At 42.2% G+C, this 18,160-nt stretch overlaps 1 protein-coding gene across 3 annotated transcripts in view; it reads left to right on the top strand.

Moving 5' to 3' along the window:
• Positions 1-18,160, top strand: part of LOC121184476 (voltage-dependent N-type calcium channel subunit alpha-1B-like) — a 52,343-nt gene that overhangs the window by 24,964 nt on the left and 9,219 nt on the right. For 2 of the 3 annotated variants that reach the window (XM_041042147.1, XM_041042149.1), the window contains exons 11-25: positions 845-1,046; positions 1,253-1,417; positions 1,917-2,027; positions 2,108-2,191; positions 2,795-2,800; positions 4,717-4,833; positions 5,061-5,126; positions 5,284-5,375; positions 7,008-7,158; positions 7,718-7,845; positions 9,103-9,199; positions 11,373-11,478; positions 12,225-12,332; positions 14,926-15,047; positions 15,668-15,849. In XM_041042147.1, the coding sequence (XP_040898081.1) occupies positions 845-1,046; positions 1,253-1,417; positions 1,917-2,027; positions 2,108-2,191; positions 2,795-2,800; positions 4,717-4,833; positions 5,061-5,126; positions 5,284-5,375; positions 7,008-7,158; positions 7,718-7,845; positions 9,103-9,199; positions 11,373-11,478; positions 12,225-12,332; positions 14,926-15,047; positions 15,668-15,849 (1,737 nt within the window). Of the gene's footprint in view, positions 1-844; positions 1,047-1,252; positions 1,418-1,916; positions 2,028-2,107; positions 2,192-2,794; positions 2,801-4,716; positions 4,834-5,060; positions 5,127-5,283; positions 5,376-7,007; positions 7,159-7,717; positions 7,846-8,081; positions 8,179-9,102; positions 9,200-11,372; positions 11,479-12,224; positions 12,333-14,925; positions 15,048-15,667; positions 15,850-18,160 lie in introns of all 3 variants that reach the window. The other variant, XM_041042148.1, reaches the window with a different exon arrangement.

The raw sequence follows: 18,160 nt of genomic DNA, 5'->3' as shown, positions 1-18,160 counted from the left end.
TCCTCCTACAGGAAGCGATCAGAGAAAAATCACTCTGATAATGTCAAAGTGACATCAAACTGGGTTTGAGATTTTAAAAATCTCATAAACACTGTGCCGAAATGAAAGAGCAGTGGTGATACACCTCCTTTCCCATTCTGTTTTTCATCAGATAACCAGAACATCGCCATGTGTGTCACTCTCTTAAGGCTCCTGTTCACATTTCCCATAGATGCAGATACACATTCTTTCACTGGCAGTTTCCTACAGTGAAAGGAGGGAATCGTTTTGTTCTTTCTCTGATGTTGCTTTTCAGATGTTGCAGAAAGTGCTGGAGGGTTTTGTTTGCAGGTGCAGCTGAAATATTGCTTTGTGACGGAGTTATTTTTGGGGCCACATGAAAAAGATTGAGCTGGAGGAGAGAATGGTGTTGGCAACAGGAACACACTGACCTGTTACCTTTCAGTCATAAGACAGTGTTGGGATGGTCACTTGTCCACTGGGACCTTATTATTGAAGACCTCCTGGTCTGTTTGCAGTTGTCAATGATATACACCTCACTGCTAATAACCTGAAAGTTGAATTTTAACACTGTTAGGCAAAATACTCCTTCAGATAACAAATGCTGAAAATTAATTCATGTCTATGACACATTCACAAAAGACTTTTAGATTCTTCTTTTTGGTAAAGTTTTTTTGAACATATGAATTTTAGCTCAGTCTGTGGAGCTGGGTAAAAAGGTTCTCTATTTATCTTGTTTTATTAGAAAAAGTAAGTATTGCCACATTGGAGCATAACGTTACAGAGTGGATGTGTTACTGTATCTCACCTCCTGACTTCATGTTGTGCTCCTCTCTCCCTGCAGTGTACTGAAGCACTCTGTGGATGCCACCTTTGAAGACCAGGGTCCCAGTCCAGGCTACCGGATAGAAATGTCCATCTTCTATGTGGTCTACTTTGTGGTCTTCCCTTTCTTCTTTGTCAACATCTTCGTCGCTCTGATCATCATTACCTTCCAGGAGCAGGGAGACAAGGCCCTGTCTGAGTGCAGCTTGGAGAAGAACGAGGTAAAGCACAGACATGACAGACAGCTCAGAGCTTTATGTTGTTTTGGCTGCCAGTGTCTGAGACGTTTGAGCACAGCCAGCCACAGACCGTGGGTCACAGACGATTCCCTCTGCTCACATCAGTGCGGAATCTGAATGATCAGTAACATGTGTGTCATTTGAATGGAGACAGTGAAGCAGAGGTGTGGTGTCTGTCTTTGTTACAGAGGGCATGCATAGACTTTGCCATAAACGCCAAACCTCTGACACGCTACATGCCAGAGAACACGCAGTCCTTCCAGTACAGGATGTGGAAGTTTGTGGTCTCAGCTCCGTTTGAGTACTCCATCATGATCATGATCGCTCTCAACACTGTGGTACTCATGATGAAGGTAAGAACTATTGAAGAAGATGTTAATAATTAAATGCAGATTTGATATAGTGGGTTAAGCTTGTTCAGATGTGTTCAGATGTTTTATGAAGTCAGTCCTGGATTCATTAGCTTGAGGAAAGAAAAGACATTTTGAGACACAGTCCCTTTCTCCCTGAGGGTTAGATGTTCAGACGGATACTGCTCTCAGGTCAGTGCAGTGAACATGAAGCTACTGTTTAGCTTAGAAGACTAAAGAATAGACACAGAGGGGACACAGCCGGCCTGTGTCTGTCCAAAGGAAACACAGTCTGCAAACTAGCACCTCATAAACACACTAAATAACAGGTTGTGTGTCGTGTATTTCATCGCTGGTGCTGATCTTCTCAGCAAGAAAGCGAGTTGGCCTATTTCTTAAAAATGTTGAACTGTTCCTTTAATAGTCTTACAGCTACAAGTCAGCAAGGAAAACCTGATGAGCAGAAGTGTGCCCTGTATCATCCCTCACCTCTGTCTTTCAGTTCCACGGAGCTCCAGAGTTCTATGAAGCGATGCTGAAGAACCTCAATATAGTCTTCACCACTCTCTTCTCTCTGGAGTGTATCCTCAAGATCATTGCTTTTGGTCCTCTGGTGAGTAACGTTTACCGAGCACAGCTTCATGTCCTGAATTTAAAAAAAAAAACTAATGATTTTCAACTGCTGTCTCTCAGAACTACCTGAAGGACGCCTGGAACGTGTTTGACTTTGTGACAGTGCTGGGCAGCATCACTGACATCCTGGTGACTGAAATCAATGTAAGAGCACCCTTCCCCACCCACTGCACCCTCACCTCAACAAGGCTGAATGCACTGTCTCCATACAGCACTGCTCTCATGGTAATGAGCTTGGGCAGGGACAGTCTGTACAGCAAGCTTTCAGCAAACAAGTTAACCAGCCATATCAGCAAAGACAATCACATGGCAGTGGTCCAGGGAGCCTGATCGCTTTAGATGCAGGGAGAGGGGAGGATTGTGAGGGAGTCTGTTGTTAATAGGCAGGATTTATCATACAGGGCTGATACAGGAGCTGAGGGCTTCTCTGAATCCAGCTCAGAGACTAATCTTTAATGCGTGCTTTACACTGGACAAATACCCTGCTGTGTTTTCTGTGTTTGACAGTTTCTTTGACAGATTTACATGTGTGTATTTGTTGACCTGTATCAGTTTATGTTGTGCAATATGACTGTTCCTGTTCTCTTGCTTCTCCCTCCTCCCTCTTCCTTTCTGTTGTCCTTACTCTGCCTCTCTCTCTCTCTTTATATCTCTGTATTTTTCTGTCCTTCTCTCTCTCCCTTTACATTTTCATCTTGTTGATTGTCGTCACTGGTGTTGCCATGCCCTGGTCCCAAACATCACTAGACTACGGTGAGTGACATTCTGTTGCCATCTTCTGCTCTTAGCTTGCATAGTGTTTTCTTTAACATATAAAATGTTACTCCTGCTATTTAGTATTGTACTGCCATGAATGTGGGGAGGTCATGAGAGAGGCACTAAGAAGAATGGTCAGAGCTGATGTCACACAGGCTCAGATATCCCGACTTTAGCCCCTTTCAAACATGGTTCTTCTTGCACACAGTGAATGAGCTGACAGATGTTTTCAAAACTCTTCACACGATCAGTACAACAGCAGACAGACTGTAGATCAGAACTGTTTTCTGACTCACACTCATCCACCACCTTAACTCTGTGTTCACAGTCCATTTGCACATGAGTACATGCTGTTCTCAAAGTTGTTAAATTCAAATTCTAAACCAGACATAACACAAAATTAATGTGAATGAGTCTGTAATTTCCTGCGTTCTGCTTCATTTACACCTGAAAAGAAATTTTTAAAAAATGCATTTACTCCAAATTGGGCCTTAAAATACCGAGCACCTCGTTTCATTCCTTGATGGCCTCTATCAAAGACCTGTGCCGGTGAGGAAAGAGGCCAGGTGAGACAGAACCCAGAACATGTTGTAATCATATGGGACACTGTGCTGTTTCACCATTCTCTTCCAGTCTGAGTGGTTTACAGCCAGTCTCAGGACAGTGCCACTTTCCCCTCCACCTTACTCTCCATTCCTGAACCTCATAGAGAAAGTGGGAAAGTTTAGGATCACCAGCCACAACATTGTCAGGATGGATCAGGCTGCAAAAATATGGATCAGGCTGCTTGTTGGTAAAGAGGAGTGTGGGAAGATTTTTGAAAAACTGACGTCAGTGCAGAGAAATGTATTTTACCTACTGTAAAAAACAAAAAAAAAAACAGTAACAGAAAAGCGGCAGCAGCACAAGGTTTATTACACTCAGAGAGAAATTAAATGTACATATCAATAATATAATCAATCACTTAACTGTCACTTCATTTGCACAAAGAAAATCAAATCAGTCTGACACAGTTACAATGATCAAACCTGCACTGCTCTCTAAGCTTTTCCTCGTTCCATCAATGGGAGCAGCATGAATGATTTTATGAGCAAACCCTTTACATACAAATGGGTATTTGTATGGGTATTAAACAAGTCTCCACTTAATGTCTTGTCATTTTATGTTCTGTAAAACTGGAAGCAGAATTCTGATAAACCATGAAGATGATTAGCACGTTTATTAGTGGGTTCATTTGAAAAGTGTCCTGATGGTCATTAGTCCAATAGAACAAGGTTTAAAATGCTTCACAGATGAAGCCTGTGAGAGAAGAGAGAGCAGACGTCTTCCTTCACATCTTCACATGGCTGCTTCTTATGCAGACATCAAATATTGCATAAACACAGTTTATCTGTTTATCTGTTCTATATTTGTAGCCTTCTTCCTTACTCTGAGATGACTCTGCCATCATCAGGGTTGCTTCCTCAAACCTGACCGAGCTCCTCCAGCACCACACACAACCGTTTCCTCAAACTCAGTCGCACTAACCGCGCGATGGTTAAAATTGTATAATATGTTGAAATATTGAATCATTGGAGTGCTCCTCTGTGGCAGGAGATGGGTTTGTCTCTAGTGGGCCATCACAGCGTGTTTCAGTGAGCTCAGCTCGTCGCATGAGAACGTTCTTCTTCTGGGGGTGTGTGGAATGATTCACAGCAGGGACAGGCTGTCATGTTTAGTGATGGGCCAACAGTCTACACAGTTTCTTTGCTGAATGATGCCTTCAACACAGAGTGCCCGTCACCAGCTGATAATCTGTAACCAGCTGAAGTGACTTTTAAAATAATGAAACTCTGATAAGGGTGTGTTTTAATCAGAGAGGTGAGAGGGGTATTTGGTTGGTAAGTGCTTGATGTCCCACGTATGTCTCACAGGACAGACTGCTGAACCTGAGCTTCCTGAGGCTGTTCAGAGCCGCTCGGCTCATCAAGCTGCTGAGGCAGGGATACACCATCCGCATCCTGCTGTGGACCTTCGTCCAGTCCTTCAAGGTGCTCACACACTGTGTCACATGCTCACTTTGCACACGCACACACACACATGCTGTGTGTGTATGTTAGCATCCACATTGGCGTGCACACAGACTAGTTTACTTTCACAAACTCGCTTCACAGCCATGTACAGTATCTCCCTGCACACGCAAACTCAAACATCCTGGAATAATTCAGAGTGGATATTAATAATTAAGTGTGTTTTGGTTTCCCATTGTTCCCTTTAGGCCCTGCCTTATGTTTGCCTGCTGATTGCTATGCTGTTCTTCATCTATGCCATCATTGGGATGCAGGTGCGTGATGCCGCTCCGCTGTGGTCACAGAGGTCATGATACTCATACAGTTTAAGACACATCATTAAATTGTTGTGGCTTAAACATGAAAAATATTAATTGCACCTTGCTAAGACAGGACAAATCCATTTCCCTCTCTGTGTCTCTGTGTCTGCAGGTGTTTGGAAACATTGACCTGAATGAGGACACAGCCATCAATCACCACAACAACTTCCGCACATTCCTCCAGGCTCTCATGCTGCTGTTCAGGTATAAGAAGCCTTATTATATAAACATAAATACATCACATGAGCACGTTAGAGCACTTTGACCAAACACAGACTGTTTTCCATGAAAGAGTCATCACTTCCAGTTGGGCAAACAGCCCAGTAGGTAATGAGCAGCTGAACCAAAACCATAGTGTTATTTAAACATGAAATTGTACCTCATCTATATTTGATGATATCACAGCTACAATGGCAGTTATAGGGAAAGGTATAAACAAGGCACAGTAGTGTGTGTTCAGCAAACATGGACAGAAACCTAGAATTAGTCCACTGGGTATAATGACTCATTATACAAGAACAAGAACTTGGAGGGGAAACACTCTGGACCTGAAGACACAGTCAGACAATCCATCCTATCTGTGAGACTCTTATAAAGTGAGGCAGGAGAGGAGGGAGATCCATTGTCATTCTTTAGGAAACTACAAACTAGTCTATGGTCCTAACCTGCAGCAGCACAATCAGATCTTTGACTTACATATCCATTAAAGGTAATGACCCAGGTTTATCACCCAAAATAACTACAGGGTTAAATAATTACAGTATTAGTATTCTTGGAATATTAGTACTTATGTATTAATGTATAAGAAACATAACATTTTTGCGGCTTGTCGAGGTGAAATGCAAATGCAATATTTTTTACTGCTAAAACTAAAATCATAGGAGTAGTAATACTCGGATAAACATCCTCAAACTCTGAGTACATCTCTGTTACACAGATGCTGCATTTTAAAGCTGATGGGGAATTTAAAATGACCGTCCATGATTGGAACAGTCAGTGTTCGGGTTTGTGATTTGGCCGTGGCTTCTTGTTTACTTGCGGCCTTTTTTCTTCTGAAACAAATTATCCATTTCATTTGAATTTCTGCAAATACTTGGATATCAGCCATGAGGTGAATACACTGAGAAACAGCATATCATCAAACTCAGTGGGCTGGATGGTCCCTTGCCAGGAGGGATCTCAGGTGGCAGCAGATTCTGAAGTTTTAAGAAGTTGTATACTAAGAACGAGTCAATACATCCCCACTGAAACTGTAATTTGTGAGAACAGTGGAAGACACAGAGCACTGAGTTCATTCTTAACCCTAGAAACAGTAATGTGACAAAAAAGGTTCATTTCCAACGTTTACACTGCACCGCTCTTCCTCAGTGGATGGAGTTTGCTGAGTTGGGCCTCTGTTGCTCTGTTGGAAGAAGGAACACTTTGAGATCTAATCAGAATTCTGTCCCGTCAGTCAAATGTGATCAAACCACAGACGCACAGTGCTGCTGAAGCACAGAAGCCGGGTCTTTAAGGATGTTTTTTGTTGCTTGTTGTGTTAAGATTTGAAACCAGGTTTATAGGATCTTTAAGTAAAACATTGTTACAGCAACACACAGTAAAACGCAATCTGCCAGCCAGGTTCACTTTAGCTTCAAGCCAACTGCACATTTTTAATTCAGCTCCTGCAGCATCTGCATTATCTGACTTTTTCTGTAAGAGGCGTTCATTTAACATCACTCAGCTCTAATTAAATTCTCATTTGTTGAAGCTGAACAGTAACAGACCTGTCACATGCTGCCAGTCCTTTTATGTGTCTTCTGTGTGTGTGTGTGTCTGTGATATTCTGTGTATCAGGAGTGCAACTGGTGAGGCCTGGCACGAGATCATGTTATCATGTCTGAGTCGCCGACCCTGTGACGAGCGATCAGGGACCCATGGGAAAGAGTGCGGCAGTGATTTTGCCTACTTCTACTTTGTCTCCTTTATCTTCCTGTGCTCCTTCCTGGTCAGTACTGAAATACACCAGCACTGTAGCCACTGTAACAGCTGTGGCCTCTGATTCATTCTGTCAGGTCACAGTGACAAAAGCTTGTGGTTTGTTTGTAGTGAGTGTAAACAAATGTAATTTGACTTATTGTATATGTCCAATCATATTTTTTACAGCAAAGTATAAAAAAATAATAATAATACACAAATAATATTGTGTATTTTACAACAAAATACACAATATTAATGTTACATTGTTATAATCATACATATTATCATACAGCCATCTAACCACTAACAAGCTAGCCGCCCTATGATACTATAGCTATGGACACTCAGGACTTGAGTTCCCTCAATGGTCAGCACTGTCAAGATGTTGGTATTGTTCAGCCGTACAGATTGACACGTCAAAGTTCGTAAGATAAGACATAAGATATGTGTGGATTTTCTTTGCCTCCACAAGCGTCTCGGCTCATCATGCCGGTGCCACTGAGATGAACTGATCTGGCTCCAAACGTACTGTTTTAAACACTAAACCAGAACAGAGGTGTAAACCCAACCTAATGTCTGTGTTCCAGATGCTGAACCTGTTTGTGGCTGTCATCATGGATAACTTTGAGTACCTAACCAGAGATTCCTCCATCCTGGGACCTCATCACCTCGATGAGTTCATCCGGGTTTGGGCCGAGTACGACCCAGCTGCGTGGTATGTTCAAAGCTCCCTCTGAGCCCCAGAGGATAAAATACAAAGTAAAGTGGAGGGAATAGACAGCCTAACCTTGCTCCTCTCTTCCCCGTTTGTGATTAAGGTGACTTAATGAGGCCTCATACACAGGCCTCAGTCCTGTACCTTGTTGTATGCAGTCAGCCCACTGATGATCATTGTTTTATTTTAAGCTGTCCTGAACGTTTGTTTATTTATGTGCTTGTTCTTTTCCACAGCGGACGGATTTCCTATAAGGATATGTACAATTTGTTACGCGTTATCTCACCCCCCCTTGGCTTAGGGAAGAACTGCCCTAATAGGGTAGCATACAAGGTTTGCAAATACCAGACATTTCCGTCACAAGGGTGCTTTGTGTACCTCTATACCAAGAAACTTTGAACTGAATGGCTGTGCACCAATGAAATCGCCTTTAGTCTAGCACCTGCCCCTCCAAACTGACTGGCTTTGGTTGATGATGCCGGAGTGGAAACAAAGCTTTCAAAGCCACGGCATTGTCCCAACATGCCGCCTGCCATGCCTACTTTCTCCTGTCTGTAATGTTTAGATGGCAGAAATGTTTTACCTCACATTTCTATCAGATTCAAATGTAAAAAAAAAAAAGTATTGAAAGAAAAAGTCTTGAAAGGTCTTCAAGACTTTGAAAGAAAATCACCCTTGAAAGTCTTGAAGGACCCGATTGCTACACAGCTGAATCAGATCAAAAGCCTTATGAAGAGTATGATTTGATCTTTACATGAAGACGTATTCTAGAGGAAAGTCAGGCTATGAGTGAAAGCCCCAAACCAGAGCTTGGGCTGGCATTGAAACCTTTGTCTCTGTGTTCCCTGGTTGAAGTACCAGTGGGATGTTTGCAAGCATGCTGAGGCAGACATCCCTGTTACAATGCTGTCATTTCTCTTCCCTCCCATCAGCATCCTGTGTGTTGGGTCAACCCATCGTCCTTTCTTCTCTCCCCTCCTCCCCTCTCCCACCAAACTCACTCTTCACCATCCCATGTCTCCTCTCAGGGATCCTGAGGTCCACAGCGATGCATCCCCGTGCCCCCACGCAGTGGCCGAGGATGGCATCCACCTAACATCACACTTTAGGAAATCTATTAACAACAGATTTCTGTTTTTCCTTTCCATTATTCTCTTGTTTTGTTGATTTCCTCCCTTTGTTCCTCTCCTCCTTCTCTAACTCCCCATCCTTCTCTGTTTTGGGTTTTGTTTGTTTTTGATTTCCTTCCCTGTGAAGTGGCCGTATCAAGTACCTCGATATGTATCAGATGCTGCTCCACATGTCCCCACCATTAGGTTTGGGAAAGAAATGTCCGCCAAGAGTCGCCTACAAGGTAGACCCACTTCTTCCTCTACCTTCTTCCCTGTGCTCGACAACCTTTCTTCCACTGGCGTGAACTCAAAGCCAGTGTCTGTGCTCTGCAGTGTTCCCTCGTTTATTCACTTTGTTTTTGCTAGCGCTCTGATATTTTTGGTGTAAGCCCCCACCTCATCTTTACTGTCTTTACTGTTTCTTTGAGCATAGCTGCTTGTGTGGGGCTAAGACCCATCACTAATGATAACAGCATAGAGCTCAATGAAAAAAACTTTAAGACGTGTTAACTAAGATATATTATGTTTATGGAGGAAACTTGCTCCTATGTCAGTATTTCCTTTGAGTGGTACGCCCTAGTTGGGGTTTTATTTTGTGGAGCAGTGTGTGTGTGCCTGTGTGTGTGTGTGTATGTGTGTGTAGTTGGGTGTGTGCGTAGCTTCTGTTGCTTTTCTGTGGAAGATCTTCTTTCTATATACGATTTTCACTGTGTGGTTCTGTCTTTGCTACCCGACCCTCTCATTCTTTCTCGCATTTCATCTCAGTCTATCCACTGTTGGAAAAGTTGTGTGTGTGTGTGTGTGTGTGTGTGTGTGTGTGTGTGTTTGTGTGTTAGAATGTTACTGCTGCACAACATCCACAAAATACATCACTGTGATTTTGATTTTATTTATTTATTGCTGAACATTGACTGATATAAATGAGAAAAGCCTCCATTTCCACCTGATATTAATGTGTGATCAGTATCTGGATGTCTTATCTGAGTCAGGAAAGCCACATGTTGCAGGGGATCAGGCGTGATCATCATTAGCAGTGGTCATATTGGGATCAGATCAGATCTAGCAGTAGGGTTAGCAGGGATCCCAACTGGCTATGATCAGTAACATCAGCCTAGTTAGCAGGGCTGCCTTCCATACACGTATTATGTATATACCCATTTCATTCCAGTTTAAGCTCACTGGACTGTTCATCATCTTACAGCTGTTTCTTTTGTAACAGGTGTAGATGAAAATGAGTCTCTTGAACAGATCCATTGTGTTTATTAAAAAGCCTACCAGCTCTGAGTACCTTATAATGTGTGTTGAGATCTACTCACAAGCTGAATCCAGATGATGATACCAGGTGTAAAGGCAAAGGCCCATGATGAGATAACAAAGCCAGATACAGGTTGCATGTTGTTACCAGGTGGAGGTTGTATGAAGTCCACACGGACCCAATGATCCATATCCACAATTTTTCACTTATGCTGTAAAAAAGGTTTGCAGATAAGACCTGGTTAAGATTGTCTTTAAGTACAATCTATGATCTCAGTTATTTAGTCTTTAGTTTCTAGTTGCCAGTATTGCTTTCTCTCTAACTGGTTGTGCAGCCTGTGGTTGTGTGTACGTATGTGTGGGTGTGTGTGTGATCATATGCAAATTAACATGGTTGTATAGTGTATATGTGAAGGTGTGTGTATGCGTGTGTGTGTGTTTGCCCCTCAGCTCTCCATCTCCGTCTCATTCTGACTCTGGTCTTTCTTACTCTCTGCACTGCCACTGAGAGCACATGTATATGAATGCTTTTTGTGTTCAGGGGAGCTCAACTCTTTCAGCAACAATCCCACATCATTCTGATGCATCTTAGTGCTTGCTATCAGTCCTATATGAACCAAGTCTTCCTGCTACGGCTGCCCAAGCTTGGTGGAATGGACACTTTTTTTTATTGTTAGCTCACACACTCAACCTCCTCAACTCCAAGTTGACGATTGTTAGGATGGCAACCACAGAGTCGAGCTCCTGCGACTGCCGAGGCACCTTCATGGTTATGCGTTACATGCCTTCTCTCACCTTTTCTTTCGGTCAATGTCAGTCTTGCACCAGTGCACTTTGACTTGCAGCGTATTTCATACTGTAGCCAGTAGCAGTGAATGTGAATGTCCAGTTTGTCTCCTCTGTACGTACTTGTAGAGAAGGCTTTTTGTGTGCTGAACTGAGTCACAGTAACATTCTGTCAATACGGCCATAGTTCAAACATGAAACAAAACTTAGCAAAGCGCCTTTATGCTCAGAGAATGAATCCATGGAGGGTATTTGATCACAGCAGCACACAGATTGATTTCTCTGGGTGGACTGTATGTTCTGACTGGGCTGTTTGTTAGAACTTGGTTGTGGTGGTCTAATGTCCGTCTGTCACCACTTGTCTCCTCTTCTCAGCGTCTCGTCAAAATGAACATGCCCATCGCTGATGACAACACCGTCCACTTCACCTCCACCCTGATGGCCCTGATCCGCACCGCCCTGGAGATCAAACTGGCCTCAGGTCAGAGAAACGCAACACAGAAGATAATAAAAATGAGTAGAATAGACATATGTAAAGGCATTCTCTGTGGCGTGTAAACCCCTGTACTTAAGGGTGTAGCAGGTGAGAAACGTAGCTTGGAGCCAATCTATTGTACTTTAGGAGTGATTACTGATTAACTGTATTCTTCATGGGAGCCTGACAGCTTCATTTCAGACCAATGGACTGTGGACTGAACAGTCAGTCTTCTTCTAATGTCTGATGAACTAAACTAAGTAAATATGATGTTCATATTATTTAGGTTGAATATATAGTTAGTCACCAGTTAAACTACTTTATTAAATATGCCGTTTTTTTGCAGTTCACCTAAAATGTTCCCAAATAACTGATAAAGTCATAGCAAAAAACAAATGACTTAAAATGTCTCAAACTCCAAAATGCGCCTCACTGCGATGTTATGTGAAATGCCACCTTTAGCAGCCAGCCAGTACCAACCACAGTGACAGATGTGTGCAAGAACCAGCTGCTATTTATTGTTCTCAGAGCTGCAAATCTCCCATTTGGGCTCATTACACGTCTTTGTGCTGTGCTGGGTGTGTCTGCTGGATTCTCTCTCCTGGCTTCACTGCCTCTGAAGCCTCAGCTTTTTTTTTTACTGACTTCTCTTCATGCCTCGTCTCAGGAACAATTCCTTCACAACTATGTGTTTTGATAAAGGGGGTTAAAGGTCTGTCTCTTTCTCTTTCTCTCTCTCTTTGGATTTTTAGGTATGGTAGCCCAGCGATTATCTGACGCTGAGTTAAAGAAGGAGTTGTCCACAGTGTGGCCCAACCTCTCACAAAAGACCATGGACCTGTTGGTGACGCCACATAAACGTAAGCATTTCACCATCAGCACCATCACAGTCACCTAAATATCTGGATCTCCTAAAAAGACGTTCTCCGTAATGTAGAGTAACATAAATTATAATTTCTCTACAAATGATGTCTTTTCTTCACTGAGCACTAACTTACTAATTAAACAAAACTGTCTTTATGTGAAAGTTCAAGTGTAACTTTTCACACCTTATCTAATCTTTTTTCTCACATTCATAAAGGACAGTTCATCATTAAGTAATTAGCCTGGATGTCTCAGGGTTATTACCATGGTGACAGTACGTAATGAGGCGTTGTGGATGTTTTTATTCTGCACGACGTGCTTTGGATTTGTCCTCTTCACCATCAGTCAGAGCCCCTGATGGATAATCAGGAAAAAAATACTCACGCCTATACATTTTTTTCATGTTTTTTTTTTTTTTTATATATATCCCAGAGATGCCAAGATACAATAGAGAGTTGAAGTCATGATGTATTGTTCCAGCAGGTGGTCTCTGCTCTGCTGTAACTCACTGCAAACTCTCACTCAGCTTTTCTTTAATCGGTCGCTCTGAAAGCTTAAGCATGTTCCTGAGATTTACTTTCCATATGTTCAGACAAATTAGATCCAGTACAGCACTAATCAGAATTAGAAAAACTTTATTAAGTTTCAGAACAAACATCAGAACAAATCCCAGAGCTGAGTCTAAAATCACTCCCTGCTTACTGTAGAGGAGAGATGCAGTCAACCAAAAAAAATCTTGGCTGCCTGAAAATGTACCTACTCTTCAACCACTCAGTTGGTCTCAGGGGAAAAAAAAATCTGCACGTGAGCTCAAGATTAACTAAATCAGCCACAGTGTTCTGAGTGCACTCTAGCTGGCAGCCTTATTAGCCTGAATGAGCTAGTAAAAATGATAAGCTGGGATTAGTTAACGTGTCAGTTACTTTGGGTAAATGTTCAGTAAATGTACAGTGAACGTTGAATAAAATAAGTCTCCATTAGGTAGTGAATGCTTTCACTGGTAGTCTGTCCCTTCCACCGCCCAAAATAATGGGTTAATCCAGGAAGACCGCTGATGATTGACTGATTTCTCCTTATGAGATCAACATCAGCGATTGTCCAACCAAAACGTCCAAAACGACAAAACGCTGTGTGGGAACTGTCAGTGATGACAAAATGATGATGATTATCAAGTGTCCAAAATCTCAGGTTGCCTCTCACGACTGAAAAAGCAACTACGAGTGTCTTTTATTTACAGAGGATAAGAGAATCCTTTATTAGTCCCTCAGTGGGGAAATTGCAGGAGTGAGGAGGAGTGAGTGAGGAAAGGATTTTGGACACAGCTTAAAGTTTCTTACTCCAAGTGATGCCACAGATTTTTTTTGTCAATTGTTTGCCATTTGTTTACTGACTAAGAATTTACAAATTCTTAAACACAAGCCTGTTTTCTGTCTTGTACCATGTCACTGCCAAATCAGCTCTCCTGGGTTCCACTCAGAGCCAAAGACCCACGTCCTTTCAGAAACCTACACACCACAGACACCAGGCCCAGGTTTACTGGAGTTCATCTCAATGCAGATTTTCTGTTAAGGCTTAAAGTTTTGTTGAACTTTTTTTGTTTTTGTAGGTATGAGAACATTTTTGTGAAATATTCACTATCAACTTCACATTTCAAACATCACATCCTTGAAATGATGCAGTCTTTGCTCCAAAAATGTTTCTATGGGATCGTTTTTTAAAGATGTAGTATGTATTCATCAAAACTCTAAGAATCACACAGAATCAGTTCTCTGCTGATTTATCATTACGGTCAAAATCACATTCCTCTACCTTGTTGCCCACATGACAATTTGACTGCTGACAGCTGGGTTGGAGGGTTTGGGTGTGTTATGCTAACTTGTAGACTCAAGTGACATCACTTGAGGACATTAATCAGACTTCACACAGCTGGAGACACAAAAAGCTTTATACAACCTCTTTTACATTATGTGGTAGTACACCACAACACCTGTAAACTGACTGTATGAAGTGGAAAGAAAAAGAAAACAAAAGTGGAGCAGGAAAGAAATTCTGCTGCTTACAGATGATGAGCATTAGATAAATAATATGTTATGTTGGTAATAAGTACCATGTTGATAATTCTGGTAAATTAAATTAAAATTAAGAGTATAGGTGAAAGTAAAGGGTTTGATAAAGTACAGTTTGGTCAGTGCAGTGAGTGAGTACCTGTGCATGTGTCCCTCCACGTGAGTGCATTAAAAGACGAACCCTCCTGTGCAGCTGTGAGCTTTGCTTTTGCTGCCACCTGTTGGTAAGAAGTGTTCACCACCTATCTACACAGAGGCATTTTCAGTCAGCTCTTTCATGATGCTCTTTTTGTTTACATTAAAAATCTATTTTAATTACCTGCTGTGAATTCATTAAATCACACTCATTAAGAAGTTTCTTTTCTTAAAACTAAACCATTAGGGAGACGAGCAGGCAAATAGAGATGAATTGAGGAGGGAGGGATGAATGAGTCAGCAGAATTTCCTCCTCTGCTCCCTCCTTTCTTTCCTGTACTGTCCTCCTTCCTCACATCATTTCTTCTCTCCTCTCTCTCCTCACCAGCCAATGAACTGACGGTAGGGAAGGTTTACGCAGCCCTGATGATCTTCGACTACTACAAGCAGAATCGAGCGAGGAGGCTGCAGCTGCAGCAGCAGCAGCAGCAGAACGCGTCAGGCTCCCAGGTACAACATGCACACCACACGTACCCGCAGCTACACACACACACACACACATGCACATGCACTGAAGCACACCCACATTGGATGCAGTAGTGCAAACCCGTATGCATGCGCCCACTTACACTGTGTATGCACACACACTGACCCACACTTTGACTGTATGCCTGCATGCATACACACATGCAAAGAAGATGCTTTTGTATCCACCAGCCGTTCAGCGGTGGATGACAAAATCAATCAGCTGCTTCCCCAATTTAATATTTCCACTGTAAAAGCACCCAGTGATCGGTTACCTATTACTATTGATCCAGTTTGCATTGAAGGCGCACTCACAAGCCACAGCCAAAGATGAATCTGCGTTTGGCTGCTGGTCGGTAGTTATTTGCAACCTTGCACATCTACTGTACAGGTGTATGTTTGTTTCTGCATACACAAACACTCACACAGACGCACACAGTTGTACAGTGCTACATACAAGCATGACTGCGAGAAATGAATATTCTGGCCCCAGTCTCTACATCTGGGTGGCACTGAGCCCCCCGCTGTCAGATCTGGGTCCGACAATATTCTGCCTGCTGCCTCTGAATGTCTTCAGCATGTTGCCATCCATCTCTCCTCCACAGTGCAAGGTCGGGGCTCTGTTTAAGCCATTGCTGCCTCTGACTCACATGCAGGAGAAAGGCCTGCCTATGATGTTAAACAGTGTGGAGCCTCCCAGCATGCTTCAGTCCCAGCCCAAATCCAATGCCAAGTCCCAGCCACAGACCAGACCTAGCTCCAACTCCCTCAACAATGGAGGCACGCTGTAAGTTCAACGCTTCAGGAACTAAAACTTCATTTTCCACATGAATTTTAAAACCTGCAGTTGGGTTCACTGCATCCAGAGTACAAACCAAGTACCAGCGTTTAGATTAATACTAGATTTTGGTGTAGAATACTGCATCCAGGCTGAAAATTAACTTCTTATTTACCATATAAATGTAAAGACTGAGGGACATATTTACTTTTGGGTCACAGTCTGAGTGTATTCAGATGACATAATGATAAGCATGTTCATGGGAAAGACACAAAAACTTCAGCCATCGGGGGGGGGGGGGTGCAGGTCCAGCAGCTGGGGGCAGGAGGAGGTGGAGATGGTGTTGATGTTAGTAATGAGGTAAAATACAGCAACACACTCACTTTAATATATCAGAAAAAAGAAAAGCTTAGTTGTATGTTTCGTCATTGTAATTCTATATTTAATGCATATATATATATATATATATTTCTGCTGCTCCATCCTGACACGTGGCTCTTGTAAATCCTCTCTGCACTGTTTGTGCCTGATCTACAGAGGCTGAGAACTTAAGTACATTCTTGTCTTGTGTTTAATACACCAAGACAAAAATCTAAGATCAGGTTTATCACATGGAGACCAAACAGTATGATGTAATTTAGCACAGGAATACAACACATTTAAGCTGGATTTACTACATAAAAACTAAAACCTACGTTCACATTTACTGTGTCAAGACTGACAGTTAAGACAAGGTACTATGCACCTACTGTAACCTGCAACTGCTTTAACCTGGTGTACCAAGAGTATATAGCATAAGCACATGGTCAGGTGTAAGGTGTGATGAATAAAGGCTCAGTAAAATTCTCTTCTCCAGTAACTGTGGCCCCTATGAACAAAGGACATCCATGAGTGAAAACACTGCCTCTATTCATTTTGTTTGTATAAAAACCCCAAAGTCCACAGAGATGTTGTTAAACTGCCCAATAACACATGTATTTACTATGTATTCAGCTTTACCTTCAGATAAACTGACATCAACAAATATTATATTTAAATCTGAGGCCACATTTTATCATCCTAAAGGAATTCAATTGTATTTCAAAAAGCTGTGGACAACAGAGCCAGCCGTAAATTACCAGAGGACTTGCAGAGATAAGACAGGACACTGACTGTCTTGCTAGTCTCACCCAGAAGGCCTTTCCTCAAATGTCTGAAAATGTCAGATCACACGGACATTACTTGGATAAACTGACCGCATGTTTGAAATCTAAATGGTTACTTCCTCTCCTGGAAAAAATATCCCACTTTAGTAAAGGGTTAGGTTATTGATATAAGCAAATAAATCTGTCGCTGCTTATCCAAATCAAGCCCATCACTCCAGAGCACTCCTGGTGCAGCAGATCTGTGTTGCATGTGTTGTTGTATTTGTCACATTTCTGGATTTGTAGCGTGTTTCCCTGAGTGTTTGTGTTTTCACTTTTGTCTGTGTTTTCATATCTGGAGCGTTTTTGTTTTTGTTTTTTTGTATTTGTATGTGCTTTGTCCTTAGGGGCCACTGTACAAAGTCAATGACTCATGATTACTTTAGGATTATAATCTACACTGTCAGATAATTCATGACTCATCCACACAGTGTTTAGTGTTGAGTTGATGGGTAACTCCTACTCTGAACTTTAAATCAGTCTGAGTGTTAAAGGCCACTGAACCTTGAGAGAGAAGCAGATCTGCTCTTAACCAGCAGCTCAGGCTAATTTCCCATCCTGATCTTACGTCTGCTCAGATGAGAAGGTTTACTGCAGGGGATGTGATTCCAAGTTTGTCTGCTGTACTCTATGTATTTTCTCTCTGGCAGTGCTCACATGTTTTTCATTCAGAGAAATAAATGAGCGTACTGTATAACGGGGGAAGAGAGCTAAGTCAGAAGCAGCTGCTTTAGATTCTCTGAGACGTTTCACCTCTCATCTGAAAAGCTTCAGGTCTGACTGACTGGTGGTGAGTCCCAGGCCTTTAATCTCTGTGGGGATGTTCATGCTTTGGCTGCTCTCCCCCTATGCACTAGATTATCAGATTTTATGTTACTTATCTTATTGTTGTTAAGTAAAGCACTTTGTAACTATGTTTTGAAAAGTGCTTTATAAATAAAATGTATTTTTCCCCACAATGAAACCAAAAAGTAGTATGCAGTAGTAGTATCTGAGTGTCTGCTACATGGAGAACAATGAGTGAGTAAACAAGGAGGGGATGTTGGACACAACCAGTGAGAGTGGTTGAGGTAACGTGGATCATTAGGCCACTTGGTATTTGTGTCCGAGAATATTCTACATTACGGAGAATATAA

Source organism: Toxotes jaculatrix, chromosome 7, assembly GCF_017976425.1.
Source record: "Toxotes jaculatrix isolate fToxJac2 chromosome 7, fToxJac2.pri, whole genome shotgun sequence".
In the NCBI taxonomy this organism is placed as follows: Eukaryota; Metazoa; Chordata; class Actinopteri; family Toxotidae; genus Toxotes; species Toxotes jaculatrix.
Note: the sequence above shows the minus strand (reverse complement) of the source record. Positions and strands in the feature narration are given on the sequence as shown.